Source organism: Grampus griseus (assembly GCF_964374135.1).
Source record: "Grampus griseus genome assembly, chromosome: 8".
NCBI classification, from domain to species: Eukaryota; Metazoa; Chordata; class Mammalia; order Artiodactyla; family Delphinidae; genus Grampus; species Grampus griseus.
In genome coordinates, this window is record NC_139002.1 from 85,176,151 (window position 1) to 85,193,531 (window position 17,381).

Genomic DNA, 17,381 nt, shown 5'->3' on the forward strand with positions numbered 1-17,381 from the left:
ATACTCCTTAAAATTACTTTAATCAAGGAAATGAGAAGACAAGGTAGTGACTAGGAGAAAACATTTGCAAAAGACACATCTGATAAAGGACTGTTATCCAAATTATACAAAGAAGTCTCAAAATTCAACAGTAAGAAAACCAACAACCCGATTTAAAAATGGGCAGAAGACTTGAACAAATACCTCACCAAAAAAGATATTTAGGGGCTTCCCTGGTGGCGCAGTGGTTGAGAGTCCGCCTGCCGATGCAGGGGACACGGGTACGTGCCCCGGTCCGGGAGGATCCCACATGCTGCGGAGCGGCTAGGCCCGTGAGCCATGGCTGCTGAGCCTGCGCGTCCAGAACCTGTGCTCCGCGGCGGGAGAGGCCACGGCGGTGAGAGGCCCGCGTACCGCAAAAAAAAAAAAAAGATATTTTGGTGACAAGTAAGCATATGAAAACATGTCCAACAGCGTGTCATTGGAGAATTGCAAATCAAAACAACAAAGAGATACACACCTATTAAAATGGCCAAAATCCAGAACTGACAACATTAAATGTTGGTGAGGATGTGGAGCAAAACGAACTCTCATTCACTGCTGGTTGGAATGCAAAATGGTGCAGCCACTTTGGAAGACAGTTTGGCAATTTCTTATAAAACTAAACATACTTTTACCATTTGATCCAGCAATGATGCTCCCTGGTACTGACCCAGATGGGTTGAAAACTTATGTCCACACAGAAACCTGCATATGGATGTTTATAACAGCCTTACTTATAATTGCCAGAACTTGAAAGCAACCAAGTTGTCCTTCAGTAGGTGAATAAACTGTGGTACATTCAGATAATGGAATATTATTCATTGCTAAAAAGAAATGAGCTATCAAGACATGAAAAGACTATAGTGGAAACTTAGATGAATGTTACTGAGAGAAAAAAGCCAATCTCAAAAGGCGACAAACTATGATTCCAACTATATGACATTCTAGAATTGGCAAAACTACAGAGGTGTAAAAAGATCAGTGCTTGTCAGGGATTGGGTGAGGGGGTGGGTGTGGAGGATGAATTTTTAGGGCAGTGAAACTACTCTGTATGATACTGTAATGGTGGATGCATGTCATTATACATTTGTCCAAACCCATAGAATGTACAGCATGAAGAATGAACCATAATGGGCTTTAGCTGATAATGATGTGTCAATGTAGGTTTATCAATTATAATGAATGTACCACTCTGATGTGGGATATTGATAGTGGGAGAGGCTGCTCATGTGTGGGGATGGGGTATATGTGAACTCTATACTTCCCACTCAATTTTGCTCTGAACTGCTCTAAAAAGTAAAGTATTAATTTAAAAAAATTACTTTTATGACAAAAAGTTTTCTTAGGACCAATTGAAAGTTTTTTTTTTTTAAATACTTCCTTATATTCTGTTGAAGAGTAGGAAAAAAGAGTGTATTGTTTTCGTTATGTGTTTTATGTAATATTTAACTAGGTGAAGTCTATAAGTAAAATTTCAAGAAATTCAAAAATATATCCTCGGACTTCCCTGGTGGCACAGTGGTTAAGAATCCACCTGCCAATGCAGGGGTTCTGGGTTCAAGCCCTGTTTGGGGAAGATCCCACATGCCGCGGAGCAAGTAAGCCCATGCACCACAACTACTGAGCCTGTGCTCTAGAGCCCATGAACCACAACTACTGAGCCTGCGAGCCACAACTACTGAAGCCCACGTGCCTAGAGCCCATGCTCCACAACAAGAGAAACCACCGCAATGAGAAGCCCGCACACCGCAACAAAGAGTAGCCCCCGCTCGCCGCATAGAGAAAACCTGCACACAGTAACAAAGACCAATGCAGCCAAAAATAAATAAATTAATTAATTAAAAAAAAAGAATCCGCCTGCCAATGCAGGGGACATGGGTTTGAGCCCTGGTCTGGGAAGATCCCACATGCTGTGGAGCAACTAAGCCCATGTGCCACAACTGCTGAGCCTGTGCTCTAGAGCCCACAAGCCACAACTACAGAGCCTGTGTGCCACAACTACTGAAGCCCACGCACCTAGAGCCCGTGTTCCACAGCAAAGAGAAGCCACCACAGTGAAGAGTCTGCGCACCACAACAAAGAGTAGACCTGGCTTGCCGCAACTAGAGAAAGCCTGCACGCAGCAATGAAGACCCAACACAGCCAAAAAACAAAAACAAAATATATGAATCTCTAAAAAAATGTTATAATATATATGTATATATCTCCTAGATTTTGATTGCTGTGACAAGATAATGAAACACAGACACAAACTCTAAAAAACTAGGTGGAGTAGCCACATTTCATCTAAAGATAGAACCTGTCCTAACAGCTTATTAAATATGCTTAAGAAGGACAACTCTGAGGGCTAAAACCAGAGAGATTTGGAAGGTGAGGGTGATTAGAAATGTCCTTACAAAGTTAATGCAGGATTGTCAAGTCCATTGCTGACTCAGTGTATTTTTCTCACTCAGGGACCAGAAGAAATGATGTCAGGGTCACTGGTAAATAGATTAGGAGGCAGAGTCTAAAAGACGCTATATAAGTCGGAACTCTAGTTGAAAGTCACAAAAACTTAATTCAAACTGGTCTACAAAACTGGGAAGTCTGCAGTTGGAACTGTCCTCAGGGACTTAATATCTCAAGTTCTAAAATCTGCTTCTTTGTGTTAACACTGTCCTGCTGCCCACAGGCTTCCTCCATTCTCAGGGGAAGGCACAGCCACAGGCTTACATTATACCTGCTTAGTGACTGCAGAGAAGCAATTTCTCCCATCCAAAGCCCACAGGTTACCATCAAGATTCTAACTGGCCATGCTTGGGTCACATGACCTTAGCTGGGCCAATGAGTGGGCAGGCCTGGTTCATGTACCCACCCTGTATCCAGAGGATAGCATACCATGATTGGAAGTTGGAGAGAGACAGTTCCCTAAAAGAAGATGATGCTGTTACTAAATCAGGGGCAAGCGGATATTGGGCAGAAAAACTACTACTTCAGACATCAAGAATCATCCCAAGGCGGGCGGCAAGATCAATCAGAATCTCCTGTCACAAACCAGATGACATGGGGCAGGGGTTAAACAATGCAGAACCAAGAGGATGGTCAGAAAGAAGGCGATTAGACAGTAGACGTAACCTCATTTACATTTCAAATCAATTAACATTTGTTGAGCACTGTAGTAGTTTTCTTTCGCTGCATAACAAATTACCACAAATCTGACGACTTCAAACAAACACACATTTATTATCCCACAGTTTCTATGAGTCAAGAGTCCAGGCACCACTTAGCAAGTCCTCTTCTCAGGGTCTGACAAGGCTGCACTCAAGGTGTTGGCCAGGCTGTGTTCTCATCTGCAACCTGTGTCGTGGAAGAATCCACTTTCAGGCTCAGTCAGGTTGTTAGCAGAATTCATCTCCTTGCATCTGTAGAACTGAAGGCCTTTATGGACTGGAGGCTAGAGGCCAACCTTAGCTCCAGAAGCCACTTGCAGTTCCTAGAAGCCACCAGCAGTTCCCGGCCACATGGGATTCCTCTATACCGCTGCTTATTTCATCAAGCCAAGAGAGAGATCGCTAGAGTGTGTCTGCTAGCAAAGTAAAGCCTTATGTAATGTAACATAATCACAAGGGAGACATCACATTATCTTTGCTATACTCTGTTGGTTAGAACAAAGTTGCAGTTTCCACCTGCACTTAAGGAAGGAGATTCTACAAAGATTTGAATACCAGAGGTGAGAGATCATTGGGGATCACCTTAGGGTGTGTCCACCATAAGGATCTATCATGTGTCAGTCTCTAGGCCAAACGCTTACTTTACAGCAGGGGTCCCCAACCCCTGGGCGGCGGACCAGAACGCGAACCTGTTAGGAACGGGCTGCTCAGCAGAAGGTGAGCGGCCGGCGAGTGATTGAAGTTTCATCTACTGCTCCCCGTCGCTCCCCATCGCTTGCTTTACTGCCTGAACCATCCCCTGCCCCCACCATCCGAGGAAGAATTGTCTTCCAGGAAGCCACCGGTCCCTGGTGCCAAAAAGGTTGGGGACCACTGCTCTACAGGATCTTTCATTTCTTCTGACCATGTTAAAAGTCTTTCAATTGCAAAGTTTTATGTAAACGTGAGTTAACACCTAATAGTAGTAGTATTACAGCTTTTGAAAACTTTGTAATGTTTCATTATTTACCATTTTCATTTCATTTTATTCTTGTTCATTTTCCAACAATTCCTAGCATTAAGTAGCTTTAAACAGATTAAAGTACTTATATCAGAGATTATAATATTGAGAACAATTTGAGAAATTGGTCCTATTCCTTAGCCGGCTAAGGCACGCCCAAAGGAAAAGTAGTTGAAAAGAGCGGATCAAATCCCTCATTCTTGCATGAACTTGAATGTTTTCTGTACTCTCAAATTTGATTTATAATTTAGCTAAGTGTAGTGTTCTAGGTTAAAAAATCATTTTACTTGGCATAATGTGGATATTGCTCTAACATCTTCTAGCATCTAATCACCATTAAGAATTCTAACAGTGTTCTGATTCCATTTCTTGACATATTTATTTCCCTCGGGAAACCTTTTTTTTTTTTTTTTTTTCTTAAACGATGGAAATTTATTTTCTTACAATTCTGGAGGCTAGAAGTCTGAGATTGGCAGGGTTGATTTCTTCTGAGGCCTCTCTAGCTGGCTTGTGGATTAGCCATCTTCTCTCTGTTTTTGCACGGTCTTCTCTCTCTGCGTCTGTCTTAATCTCCTCTTCTTGTAAGGATACCAGTCATATTGGATTAGGGCCCATCCTAAAGACTTCATTTTAACTTAATTACCTCTTTAAAGACCCTATTTCCAAATTCAGTCACATTCTGAGATACTAAGGGTTAGGATTTCAAATCTAAAATTTTAGGAGGACACAATTCACTCATAACACTGGTCTCCCTGTTTTTGTTCTTGTCTCCTGAGGTCTAGTTTTCATCCTCTGGTAACTTGCAAATTTTCTTACCCCTGGTGATCTCAAATTCACAATTCTGGGCCTTGGTTTTCATTTATTGTTCATGGCAACAAGTGCCTCCTTTTAATGTGAAGTTCTGTGCCCCGTAATTCTAGAAAACTTTCTTGTATAATTTTTTGCCACTTTCTTCTCCTCAGTTTTCTCTACTTTTTGTATGATTCCTAATGGTTGAATATTGGACTTTCTGGATTGATCCACTATTTCCAATTTCTTCCTCCAGCCATTCTTCTTTCTGCATAAGTTCTTATACTTTAACTTCTAACTCTATTAAATTAAACATTTTTAGATTGTCATGTTTTTAATTTCCAAGAGCACTTTTGTATTCTCTGATTTTTTTTTACACATATAACAACTTCACTGGTGTATAATTTACATGCCATACAATGGAGCCATCTTCACCAAGCAGTTCCATGAGTTTTAACAAATGTAGACACCCAAGTAGCAATCATCCCAACTGAAGAAATTTCCCATCTGCCCCTTTCCTATCAATTCCCTGACTCTCCAGCCTCAGGCTACCACCAACCTATTTTCTGTCACTATAGATTAATTTTGCCTATACTAGAATTTTATATACTAAATCAAATAATATGACATGTATTCTTTAGTGTCTGGTTTCTTTTACTCAGCAGAATATTGTTGCATATACCAGTAGTTTATTCCTATTTATTGCTGAATAGTATTTCATTGTATTGGTATATCACAATTTGTTTATTCACCTGTTGATAGTATTTGTGAATAAAGCTACTATGAACATTATTCTACAAGTCTTTGTGTGGACATATAATTTCAGTTCTTTTGGGTAAGTACCTCAGAGTAGTACTGCTGGTAATAGATGGGCGTATGTTTAACTTTATAAGAAGCTACCAAATTATTTTTCAAAGTGGTTGAACCATTTCACATTCCCAACAGGAACGTATGAAGTTTCCAGTGGCTCCCACATCCTTGCCAACACTGGCTGTTACAGTCTTTTAATTTTATCCACTCTGGTGGAATGTAGTGGTATCTCATTGTGGTTTTAATTTGCATTTCCCTGATGACTGATGATATTGAGTATCTTTTTTTTTTTTTTTTCCGGTACGCGGGCCTCTCACTGTTGTGGCCTCTCCCGTTGCGGAGCACAGGCTCCGGACGCGCAGGCTCAGTGGCCATGGCTCACGGGCCCAGCCGCTCCACGGCATGTGGGATCTTCCCAGACCGGGGCACGAACCCGTGTCCCCTGCATCGGCAGGCGGACTCTCAACCACTGCACCACCAGGGAAGCCCTTGAGTATCTTTTTAAAAAATTTTTTATTTTTGTATCTTTTTATGTGCTTATTATCTATTTGCATATCTTCTTTTTATCAAGTGCTCATTCAAATCTGTGGACATTTTTTTTTTTTTTTTTTTTTGTGGTACGCGGGCCTCTCACTGTTGTGGCCTCTCCCGTTGCCGAGCACAGGCTCCAGATGTGCAGGCTCGGCAGCCATGGCTCACGGGCCCAGCCGCTCCACGGCATGTGGGATCCTCCCGGACCGGGGCACGAACCCGTGTCCCCTGCATCGGCAGGCGGACTCTCAACCACTGCGCCACCAGGGAAGCCCTGTGGACATTTTTTAATTGGTTAGTTTCTCTTCTTACTTTTGAGCTACAAGTGTTCTTTGTATAGTCTTGATACAAGCCCTTTGTCAGATATGTGTCTGGCAAATATTTTCTCCTAGTCATAGCTTGCCTTTTCATTTTCTTAGCAGTGTCTTTCAAAATGCAGAAGTTTTAAATTTTGATGGAGTCCAATGTATCTGCTTTTCTTTTATGTTCATTATTTTGTGTGCCCTGTCAAGAAATCATTGCCCCAAGATTGTAAAGATTTCCCTCTGTTTTCTTCTAGACATTTGACAGTTTCAGCTTTAACATGTAAGTCTAATTTTTGTGTATATATGAAGTTAGGATTGAGATTCATTTTCCTCCATTCAACTATGCAATTGTTTTAGCAAGATTTGTTTAAAAGCCTATCCTTTCCCCACCTAATTATCTGAATTATCTTGGAATCTTTGTTGAAAATCAATTGATGATATACCTGGGGCCCTCTTTTATGTTTCATTCATCTCTGTCTATCGTTATGCCAATGCTGTACTGTTTTGCTCACTGAAGCTTTGTAGTAAGTCTTGAAAAGAAGTAGTGTAAGTCCTACAACTTTATTCTTTCCCAAAATTATTTTGGCTATTCAAAGCACTTTGCATTTCTATGTATATTTTAGAATTAGCTTGTCAACTTCTAAATCAGAATACTTTGGAGAATTTAGAATTGCATTAAATTTATAGAAAAATTTGAAGAGAATCACCCTCAACAATTATGAGTCCTCCAATCCATAATATATTTTTCAAGATATTGAAAATATTTCTCAGCAATGTTCATAGATTTATGTATACAAGGATTGCATATATTTTGTTAAATTCATCCTTAAGCAGTTTGTGTCTTTTTATGCTATTCAAAATGCTATTTTTAAAATTTAATTTTCTAACTCTTAGGTATACCCAACAGAATTAAAAACACATATTCATGTAAAAACTTGTATACAAATATTCATAGTAGCATTATTCATAATAGCCAAAAAGTGGAAAACCCAAATGTCTACCAACCTATGAATGAATACACAAAATGTGGTATATCCATATAATGGAATATTATTCAGCTGTAAAAAGGAATGAAGTACTGATAGATGCTACAACATGGATGAAACTTGGAAACATTATGCTAAGTGAAAGAAGTCAGACACAAAAGTCCACACATACTGTATGATTCCATTTATATGAAAAGTCCAGAATAGGCAAGTCCATAAAGAAAGTAGATTAATGGTTGTCAAAGGCTAGGGGGAGGAGGGAATGAGAAGTGTTTGCTATTAGAAATGAGGTTTCTTTCTGAGGTGTTATAAATGTTCTAGAATTAGATAGTGGTGATGGTTGTACAACCTTATGAATATACTAAAAGCCACTCGATTGAATACTTTGAAATTAAGAGTTTGTGAATATTTTTAGAAATATTTTTCTCAATTTTTAGAAATTGTATTTTCCAATTGTTTATTGTTACTATGTAGAAATACAATTGTTTTTTTACTTATTGACCTTGTATCCTGTGATCTTGCTAAATTCAATTATTAGTTCTACTTTTTAAAATAGATTCCTTAGGATTTCCTATGACATAAACAGGACATTCACAAATAAACAGGACATTCACAAATAAACATAGTTTTATTTTTTTCTTTCTGTTTTCCTCACCTTATTGCTCTGGCCGAACCTCCAGTATGATGTTGAGAAGAATGGTGTGCCTGAGAGTTTGAAAGCAAATGTAGTAAATGTTAGCATTTATGAAATGTTAATGAATGATACAGGATATGCTTTGTATTATTCTTTATTCTACTCCATGTCCAAATAAAAAGTTAAAAAATAATTGAAAACTATGTGCCAAGCACTGTTCCAAGCACATACTGTTATTTAATTCTCTTAATACCTCTATGAGGCAGGTATTATTACTAAGTAATAATTTTACAGGCAGGTATTATACAGAAAAGGAGACTGAGGCACAGAGAAGGTAAGTAGTCTACCCAACTTCACACAGTAAGCAGCAGAAGCAGTATTTGAGTGAATGTAGCCTGGCTCCAGAGTCTATGCTCTTAAGCATTATGCTATTCTGTCTCTCCAAAGAGTATATCATTAGTTTTTATTTGGGGAGTGGGGGTGGGCATATAAGCTTTTGTTAGGAAGGACTACAGTTTTGTTTTGTTTTGTTTTGTTTTTTTAAAGACCCCAGCCCACTTGTTTCACCCTTGTATCATAACTTCTTTGGAAATGTCCAAGTTCTGACCTCTTGAACATGTTTTCAAGATGTGGCTTCTAGCACTTTTAGCAACATTCTTTCCTTCACTCTGCCTTGTCCCCTTAGCCAATCCATAGCTGATAGGAGAAGATTCAATAACTAAGACTTGAGACAGCTCATACCTACAAATTTAAATCACAACACTAAAATTAAGTAGTTATATCAAACAATAATATAAGACATGTTCCCCCAAAAGCAGAACAATTTGGGCGCAGGTAGTTTAATTGGGAGGGAGCAAGAATGACAGTGAAGGGAGAAAGGCAGGACAGGAGAACAAACCAAAGGGCATATTATCAAAGTTGCTGTTGTCGGCAGCAGGGGCTCACTTCTATAAGGACCACTCTCTGAGAAGGATGAAAAATGCCTCCCATAACAGCCCACCTGGAAGCTGGGAGGCTGGACATCCATTCTCCATTGATTGAGGATTTCTCCTGATGGGGAAATACAAACTCCCCTGCATTCTGGGGAGCTCCAGTGTTGCCCAAGAAAGCAGAATGCAGAAAGATGCATGGCAGGGTCTTGGGGTAGGCTGCTATGCACACAAGGTAAGTCAGCACTGTCTCAGAGGTGAGCCAAGGGATGTGATGTGGGCACCAGAGGAGTCTGCTACAACATGTCATGACCAATGCTCCCTCTGAGTTTTTAATGTTGTGAGCAAGCAGCCACGTTACATGAGTAGCAAAAAAGATGAGTATGCATAAAAATAATAAAACTAGGATAATGACTAGTCTGGGCTTACTTTGTTACTTTCAAAGATGTTCTCTATGAGAGTGTGTGTGTGTGTGTGTGTGTAACTCTATAAAGAGAATGAATTTCAATTTCTCCCTTGAACAGAGAAACAACTCATGGAAGCAGAAGAAACTTGAAGACATGTTGAGCAAGAGACTATAAGTTTCCCTAGACTTTGCAGAAAATTGTTAGAGGGTTTTGGACTTCCACATGATGTTTGAGCCTACTGTATCTGGATCTTAAGTAACGGAGAAATCCCATTTGACAAAATTGAATCTGATACCAGGTAATGATGCGCTTAGTAGTTAATATACATATACTAACATTAACATGCACGACAATTAGGTGAAGTCTAGATCTCTCCCAACAAGCTTCCTTTACCACCACCATATCTGGGGCTTTGTGATAAAGGGAACAGAGAAGCAACAAGAGAAGGGAGAGGATATAAACCAGCTATGCAGGGGGATTTCTGCTCAGGCAGAGTGAGCTTTAGTGCCCTACTCTTAGGCCATAGATGAGAAACTGGAGGCTTGAGAACACATGCTCTACCACCCTTGGTTTGGGGTTCAATCCTCCAGCAGCAAAACCTCTGGAAGATATTTGCCTCAAGTTGTGTTTGCAAACAACCAGAACAGGAGTATAAGTAGTGGAATATTGTTTTCTTTTCTTTTTTTTGTTGTTGTTGTTGGTGGTGGTGGTGTGTATGTGTGTAAACCTATGAAGGAACTGTACTTCTCATGTTGATACACTGATGTTCCATCCAGGCTGAAGATGTGGAATGGGGTGGGACTTTAGGAAGGGCAAGGGAATGTTTTCCATAGCTTTGATCATTTACTCCCTGTTTAAGAGGTTCACATGGCTCCTTATTGTGAGGAATTATACTAAAGTAATTAAATGTTTGGGTATTGGGCCAAATATGGCACTATTTGAACATCAAAATAAATAAATATGGTAACAGATTATAATCCTGTGTTCAAGGACTCCCAAGACCACCCTGTATTCAATGATTTGCTATAAGAACTCACAAGGCAGTCAAGTTGTTATACTGATGGTTACAGTTTGTTGCAATGAAAGGATACAGATTAAAATCAATAATGGAAGAAGGCATAGAGTCTAAGGGAGACCAGGTGCAGCTTGAAGTTGTGTTCTCCCAGTGGAGTGCTGTGGACATTCATCACATGATGTGTTGCCAACCAGGGAAGCTCACCTGAGCCTTGGTGTCCAGGGTTTTTGTTTTTTTGGGGGGAGGTTGATCACCTAGGCATGGCTGACTCCCTGGTGGCTGACCTTAATTCTCTAACCCCTCCAGTGGTCAAGCTGATACTGTGTGGTCCAAAGCCCCCACCATAAATCACATTGTTAGCATAGCTATCTAGTGTGGTCCAAGGCCTTAGGTAAACAAAACCACTCTTAACAGACAGGATATTCCAAGCGCTTAGAAGTTATGGCCCTGGAGCCTGGCAAGGGCCAAACCTTTCTTTGGAATACACAGGGTTTGGACAACCTGAACCTGCTAAGTTATTTCTACACTGCACAACTCCATTGAATAAAAAAATTCATGAATCTATACTGAAATAAATAGGTAGATAAATAGGAGATAAAGAAAAGTTCCTTCTTCTAGAAGAATGATAACTAATTATTATAGAAGAAAGGATGGAGTTACAAAAATTACAGTTTGGTAACCATAATAATAATTGATTTCATCAAGAATCATCAGTGGATATGCTGTAGTGAGCTGATTTGTGGTTCCCCAAAAGCCGTGTCCATCTTCTAATCCACAGAACATGTGAATGAGACCTTATTTGGAAAAAGGGTCTTTGCAGATGTCATTAAGTTAAGGATCTTGAGATGAGATCAGCCTGGATTACCCGGGGGGGACTCTAAATCCAGTGACAAGTGTTCTTATAAAGGACAGATGAAAAAGACATCCAGAGGAGAAGGCAATGTGAAGACAGAGGCAGAAACTGGAGTGAGGTAGCCGATCCAAGGAATGCCACCAAAAGCTGGAAGAGGCAAGGAAGAATTCTCCCCTAGAGCCTCCAGAGGGAGCACACAGGCAGACATCTTGATTTAGGGCTTCTGTCCTCCAGAATTTTGAGACAATAAATTTCTATGGTTTTAAGCCACCTAGTTAGTGATAATTTGTTGCTGCAGCCACAGGAAACTAATACAGATACTAAAACCAGTGGTGAAGGAATGATGCTTCAGGAGTTTACAGTCTTAAAGTACCCACAAAACATTCATTAATTATAAAAGAAAACATAGCAACTCTTTAGTGGAGATACCTGGCAGTAGCACTTTAACCAAGCCTATTGGGTTCTGGAGTCAAACATAGCTGGTTTGAAGCTCCACTTGCACTCTTATCAATTTATATTAGTTTATATGATTTGGGCAGTTAATGTCATTAAGCCTCAATTTCCTATAAAATGGAAATAATAGTGACCCACATTGTAAGGATATTTTGAAGATTAAATGAGATAAACCATGCAAAGCCCATAGCACAGGACCTAGCACATATGTATTCGATACATATTGGTTATTCTTGCCCACTCACCTGCCCCAGCAAAAGCAGCTGGACTTTATTGCAGGGAAGCTACAGAGGAGCAGGGCAAGTGAAGGTCTCTGCAGGAACTCCCATCACTGAGCAGGATTGCCAGGTCTTAGATTTGTCTGGAAGGCAGGAGAGGATCAGAGTTGTGTCTACGTTGGTCCATCCTGCAGGCTGGAGGCCCAGGCCCTCACTACTTGGAGCCAGGGTAGGAAACGGCCTTTCCTGTTTTCCCCAGGGTCTACAGCAGAGTGTGTACGCTGTGCTCAGAGTTGAGGCAGACCTTCTTGTTGGGCAGGTCAATGTCAAACTGAACAAGCTAATAAACAAGGCTGCCTCAGTGGAGATAGAGTTCCATTACTCCCTCCCCCAAGTGATTGCCTCTATCACCTTAAAACAAGCTGAATCCTGGGCTTCAGTTTCATCAGCAACAGAATGAGGGTGATGAACTACTCCAAGTTTCCTACCAGTTGAAATACTCAGTGATTTTTTAATGGGATGGAAGGAAGGTTCGGAAATGTGGGGAGAGTGTTCATGGACATTTTCTAAGGCATCACTAACTTCTAGTCAATAAACTCAGAAGGAAGTGAAGATGGGAGTGGGGGAGGAGGAAGGGCTCTTTTAAGTGGAGGGTCTCAATTCATCTTGCAACCAAATTGTCTTTGTTTGTTTGTTTCTAGAAAGGAGTATGTAAATGATTAAATGGAATTTCTGAATGGGTATTTTAAAAATACTATTTGTATTTATTCATTCAATAAATATGTATTTAGAGCCTAATATAATGTCAGGAGTAGTGGTAAGTACTGAGGATACAAGGATGAATTAAACACAACTCCTGCCTTTAAGGAACTCATGATCTGTGAGGGAAAGGGGCAAATACACAACGAATTGCAATGCAACAAGATGGTGTTAAATATAATAAATATAATAAGCACCATAGAGCAATGAAAAGGAAGCAATTGGTTTTGCCTTGGAAAGTTGGGGAAATGTCATGGAAGACATAACAGTTGACCTGGATAAGTTCCGTAGGCAAAGACTGGAATGAACATTTTTACTTAAAACAAGAACAACAAGGCTCATTGTAGACTTTTGAGGCAGTCTAGATCAGACTTAAACAGCGTGGTTGGGGATTATTTGAAAGAGAACATGAAAAGTTTGCAGTGTTGGGAGTATATTTTCAGTAGGGTAGAAGACATTCTTCAGATAATGCCATCAATTTTACCAAAAAGATTTTATGATGTTATTTTGTAGACATGTTGTAACATTGGAAATATACTTGCATTGACTTAGGATAAACTAGGGAAATTTCACTTAATGGGCAAAGGAACATCATATATGGTGACAGAGTAATATTATTTTTCAAATACTACTTCGCTGTATAGTAGAAACTAACTCAACATTGTAAAACTATACTCCAATAAAAAATAAAAATAAAATAAAATTTACTGTTAAATAAATAAAATACTAAAATTTCCGCTTAATATCTTTTCTCTGATTTATGTGACATAAACAAACTACATAATGGTGTGAGGGACTATAAAGGTTTTATTGCCACTTGTTTGGTATTGCCTGCATAACTCATTCTGAGTACCAGTTGTGGGTATCAAACTAAGTGCCATAAAACATATCATGCCACTCCACTTCCTACACCTTCCATACAGCCAAAACTTTAGTGCTCACAAAAATACTTATAAATGAATAGTTAGTAGTGAAAAAAATTTTTTTTGTTTTATTTAGATTACAGATCTCCAGTCTGCAATAAGAAAAGTAAATGTTGTAAGGAAGATTTATGTTACTTCTCTGCAGGATCTCATATTATCTGGCAAATTCCTTCCCCAAAGAAAACCACTTTTCAAAGATATCCTCAGTAAATGCATACTTGGATTAACATAAAATTGGCAAAGTCACTTGTGTCCACACATTTGAATTCATTTGTAAATAACGACTACTCACTTCCTTGCTTCCCCACCCCGGACCAGACTCCAAGCATCACAGGTGCCGAAAGACTTACAAAAAGGAATGAATAGGAACAAAAGGATGTAGGCGCCAGGAGGAAAACAGAATCTCCCAGAACAAAATTAATCTCAGAAGGAATAGCAGATCCAATACCAGGTATTACCGAAGTTTAAACTGCTTTTTAAATGGTGAGATAATGTATCAAATTTATTACTTCTACTATGCCTGTCTGATTTGCTTAACCTTTATGTCAGGCTTATCTTGAGGAATAGATTTCTCTGCTAAGCACATAAATAGGTGTTAAACCTGTATTGATTTTTTAAGGGTGGTGGTCAATAAACTTTACGGTTTCTTTAAACTTTTACTTTATGCCTTAAGGACCAAATGATGATTTCTATGATCCCGAAGTTTCACTACTCGTGAGTTACTAAAGAAACACAGCTCTGACATACACTAGAAGAACCGCAAATAATCTTTAATTTACCCCCCACCAAACAGCTTGGAGGTCTGACCGGAAATGTCTGGGTAGAGTCCTGCTGAAGTTCCAAGTCTCAAACAAAAAGTCCAACACAACGTGTGCACAGTGAGTTTAAATTTATGGTAATTAAAGTCATCCAGATGGTAGCTGCATTAATCAATGAAGAGGCAGTATTTATCTTGGGACAGACGATTCTGAAACCCAGAATGAGAAAAATCGCCAAGGAGGGGGTGGGGACAGTTAATAAGAGCCCCTGGGAAAAGTCCTTCAACTAGGATTGGAAAATAATACGTTTGAATTGGAATCTTTTTGAATGTAAATCTCCCCTAACAGCAGGAAAAGGGTCCTCTAGCCCACCAAGCTTTGGGCAGGAAGGGAGTAAACGGAACTGTAAAACAGCCCGCTCAGCTGTTTCTGGTTTGGGACGAGGAGCAGAGAAAGGAATCGCGATGTGGGAACTGAGTATTTGTGTCGCTCAAAATAACTCGAAGGGTCAAATAACGAACTCCAGGCAAAGCGCTGACAAGCCTCCCCCTCTGCAGCACCCTGCGCTGGGTTTCCGTTCAACTTCCCCTCCCTCGCGAGGACTAACGGCAGGCGCGGCCCCTTCCCACGCGGGGCGCGGCGAGCGCGGACAGCTCCCCTTGGAGCAGACGAGGGCGGGAAGTCCGCGGCCCGTTGGGCTAGGGCTGGCGGGCGCCCCTCCGCGTTCCCGGAGCCGGCTGGGCCAGACAGGCCTCAAGCCTTCTCCGCCCCGGCTGGCCTTCCAGAGGCGGCGGTGGCGGCGGAGGCCTCACGGGCCGCCCGCCTGGCCCGCGAGCCGCGGGCGCGGGGCGCCGAGAGGAGGCGGGGCGAGGCCGCGGGGCGGAGGGGGGCGGGAGGTGCATCCTGGGAAATCCACCAACATGGGGCGCAGCGACCGCTGCCGCTGCCGTGAGTCCCGGCCGCGGATGCCGCCGCTTTTCTGACGCCCAGCTGGGGCCTCGCCGCCCACCGCGGCTCGGGTTCCCCCGACACAAACCGGCCAGCGCGCCCTTCGCCCGTCCGCCCGCCGGGGCCATGTGAGGGGGCCAGCTCCCTCCGCCGCCGCCGCCGCCGCCTCCTCCTCCTCTTCCTCCCCCCGCCCCCTCCCTCCCCTCCCGCCCCCCTCTCGCTGCGCCCTAGAGGAGCCCCCGCTGCTGCCCGCCCTCCCTACGCAACCCCCACGATGGACAGGAACTACGCGACCTCCGGCTTCGCCGACCCGCCGCCGCCGCCCGCACTCCCCGCCGCCCCCGCCAACGCCACCGCACAACCCCCCGCCCCCGCCTGGGCCTACGAACCCCGAGCCGCGGCGGTCGCCGCCGCCTCCAGCAGCAGCTGCAGCAGCGGCAGCAGCCCCAGCCTCAAGGCCAGGTAGGGAGGGTGGGCGGCGGGGTCGTGGTGAGCCAGGAAAGGCCAGGGATGCGTTTGGGGCCTTCGCCCCTGTGCAGCCCCGCCCAGGGGTCCGGGCCGGCTGGGAGCCCTCCGCTCGTCTCTTCGCCCTAGCCCTGGCCGGGAGAGACGGCTGAGGACTCCTGTGGGGTGGTCTTGGGGTGGGTGCGGGCGCCCAGTGCGGGACTCGCAGCCAGGGCTGGTCGGGGACCGTGGGTAAAAGGGAGGGTTGGGCGGGAGTCGTGGGTCCCCGTCACCTCCGGGGTCCGGGCTCTCACATGGTGAAGTTTGGGTTCGTGGCTGAACTCGGCGATCAGGGAGACTCGGGACTGGTTCCGGGGGTACGAGGGGGGCGCTGAGGGGTTCGGGGCAGTGACATTCCATTGTATTGGAACCGACAATGTGGTCTTGGGGGCCCCGGCGGTGAGTGTGAGGGTGGGGGAGGCGGGAGAGGAAGAGGCGCGGAGCTGCGTCCCTGACATTGGGGGACCCGGGAGGGCTGTGCTGCGGGAGAACCCCGGGGGCGTGGGCCCTAGGAGGGGGCCCGTTGGGGCGCGAACGCTGCGCCGTGGCTGGGTGACATATGTTTGCAGTGGTGGCCAAGATGAAGCTATTTCTCGTATACAGGTTCAAAGTTACTCTTGGGTGTCCTCCTCTTTTAACAACAGCAGGAAGTATGGAATCTCTCTTTGCCTTGGGGTGACTAAAGTTGGGAAGAAATTGGAGGTGAGGGGCGGTCGGTGAAGGCCATAAAGGTTGAAGAACAGAAGCATGCTTCTCCATCTCGGTTTCTGAAGCCCCGGTTCATTATGTAGCGTGGGGTTCAAGAGTTCATCTTTGCTCCAGCATGACCAAGGGAATCTAAAATGTTGACTCTTACTAGATATTTAAGCTCGCGGGAAATGTGTAGTAGTGCCACACTGTGAAACGTGAAACGGTCCATTTGAATGATAACTGGAAGGCGTGGTTTGGTTTGGACCATTCGGGAGCGGGGTGTTTTAAAGACACCTCTGCCGAACAATGAAGAATCTGGTAGGTGCAGCTTCTGATTACAAGGACCAGGGAATCTTGGGTTGCTAATGACTTCATCCTCAGCTACCAACAGGAAGCTTCGTGGTTTTATGATCTCATCAGATTTCTTTATTATTGTCACGACAGAAGTGAACTTTTTTTTTTTTTACTTTATATATTACAGTATTCTAGGTTATCTTCTTTGTTTTTATAAAAGTTCCACGTTCATGATTTGGAAAATATGTGCGAAGAGTAGCTGGTCTTTGTCTTAGATAGTACCTTGGGGTGATTGTGAGAGAATGAGAAAAAATTTGTTCAAGAAAAGGGAAGTACGCTTTCTTAGAAAATTTTAGGTCCTTTGTTTAAAAGAGATGGGGTTAAAAAAATAATGTGATGTGCCAA

At 42.7% G+C, this 17,381-nt stretch overlaps 1 protein-coding gene across 1 annotated transcript in view; it reads left to right on the forward strand.

Annotated features, from left to right (window-relative positions):
• Window positions 1–15,762: 15,762 nt before the first annotated feature.
• The window catches only part of QSER1 (glutamine and serine rich 1), a gene marked incomplete at its 5' end in the record, with an annotated part of 77,910 nt that continues 76,291 nt past the window's right edge, over window positions 15,763–17,381 (forward strand). Inside the window, one exon of the mRNA XM_082659414.1 lies at window positions 15,763–15,950. Within this exon, the coding sequence (XP_082515540.1) occupies window positions 15,763–15,950 (188 nt within the window). The remainder of the gene's footprint in view (window positions 15,951–17,381) is intronic.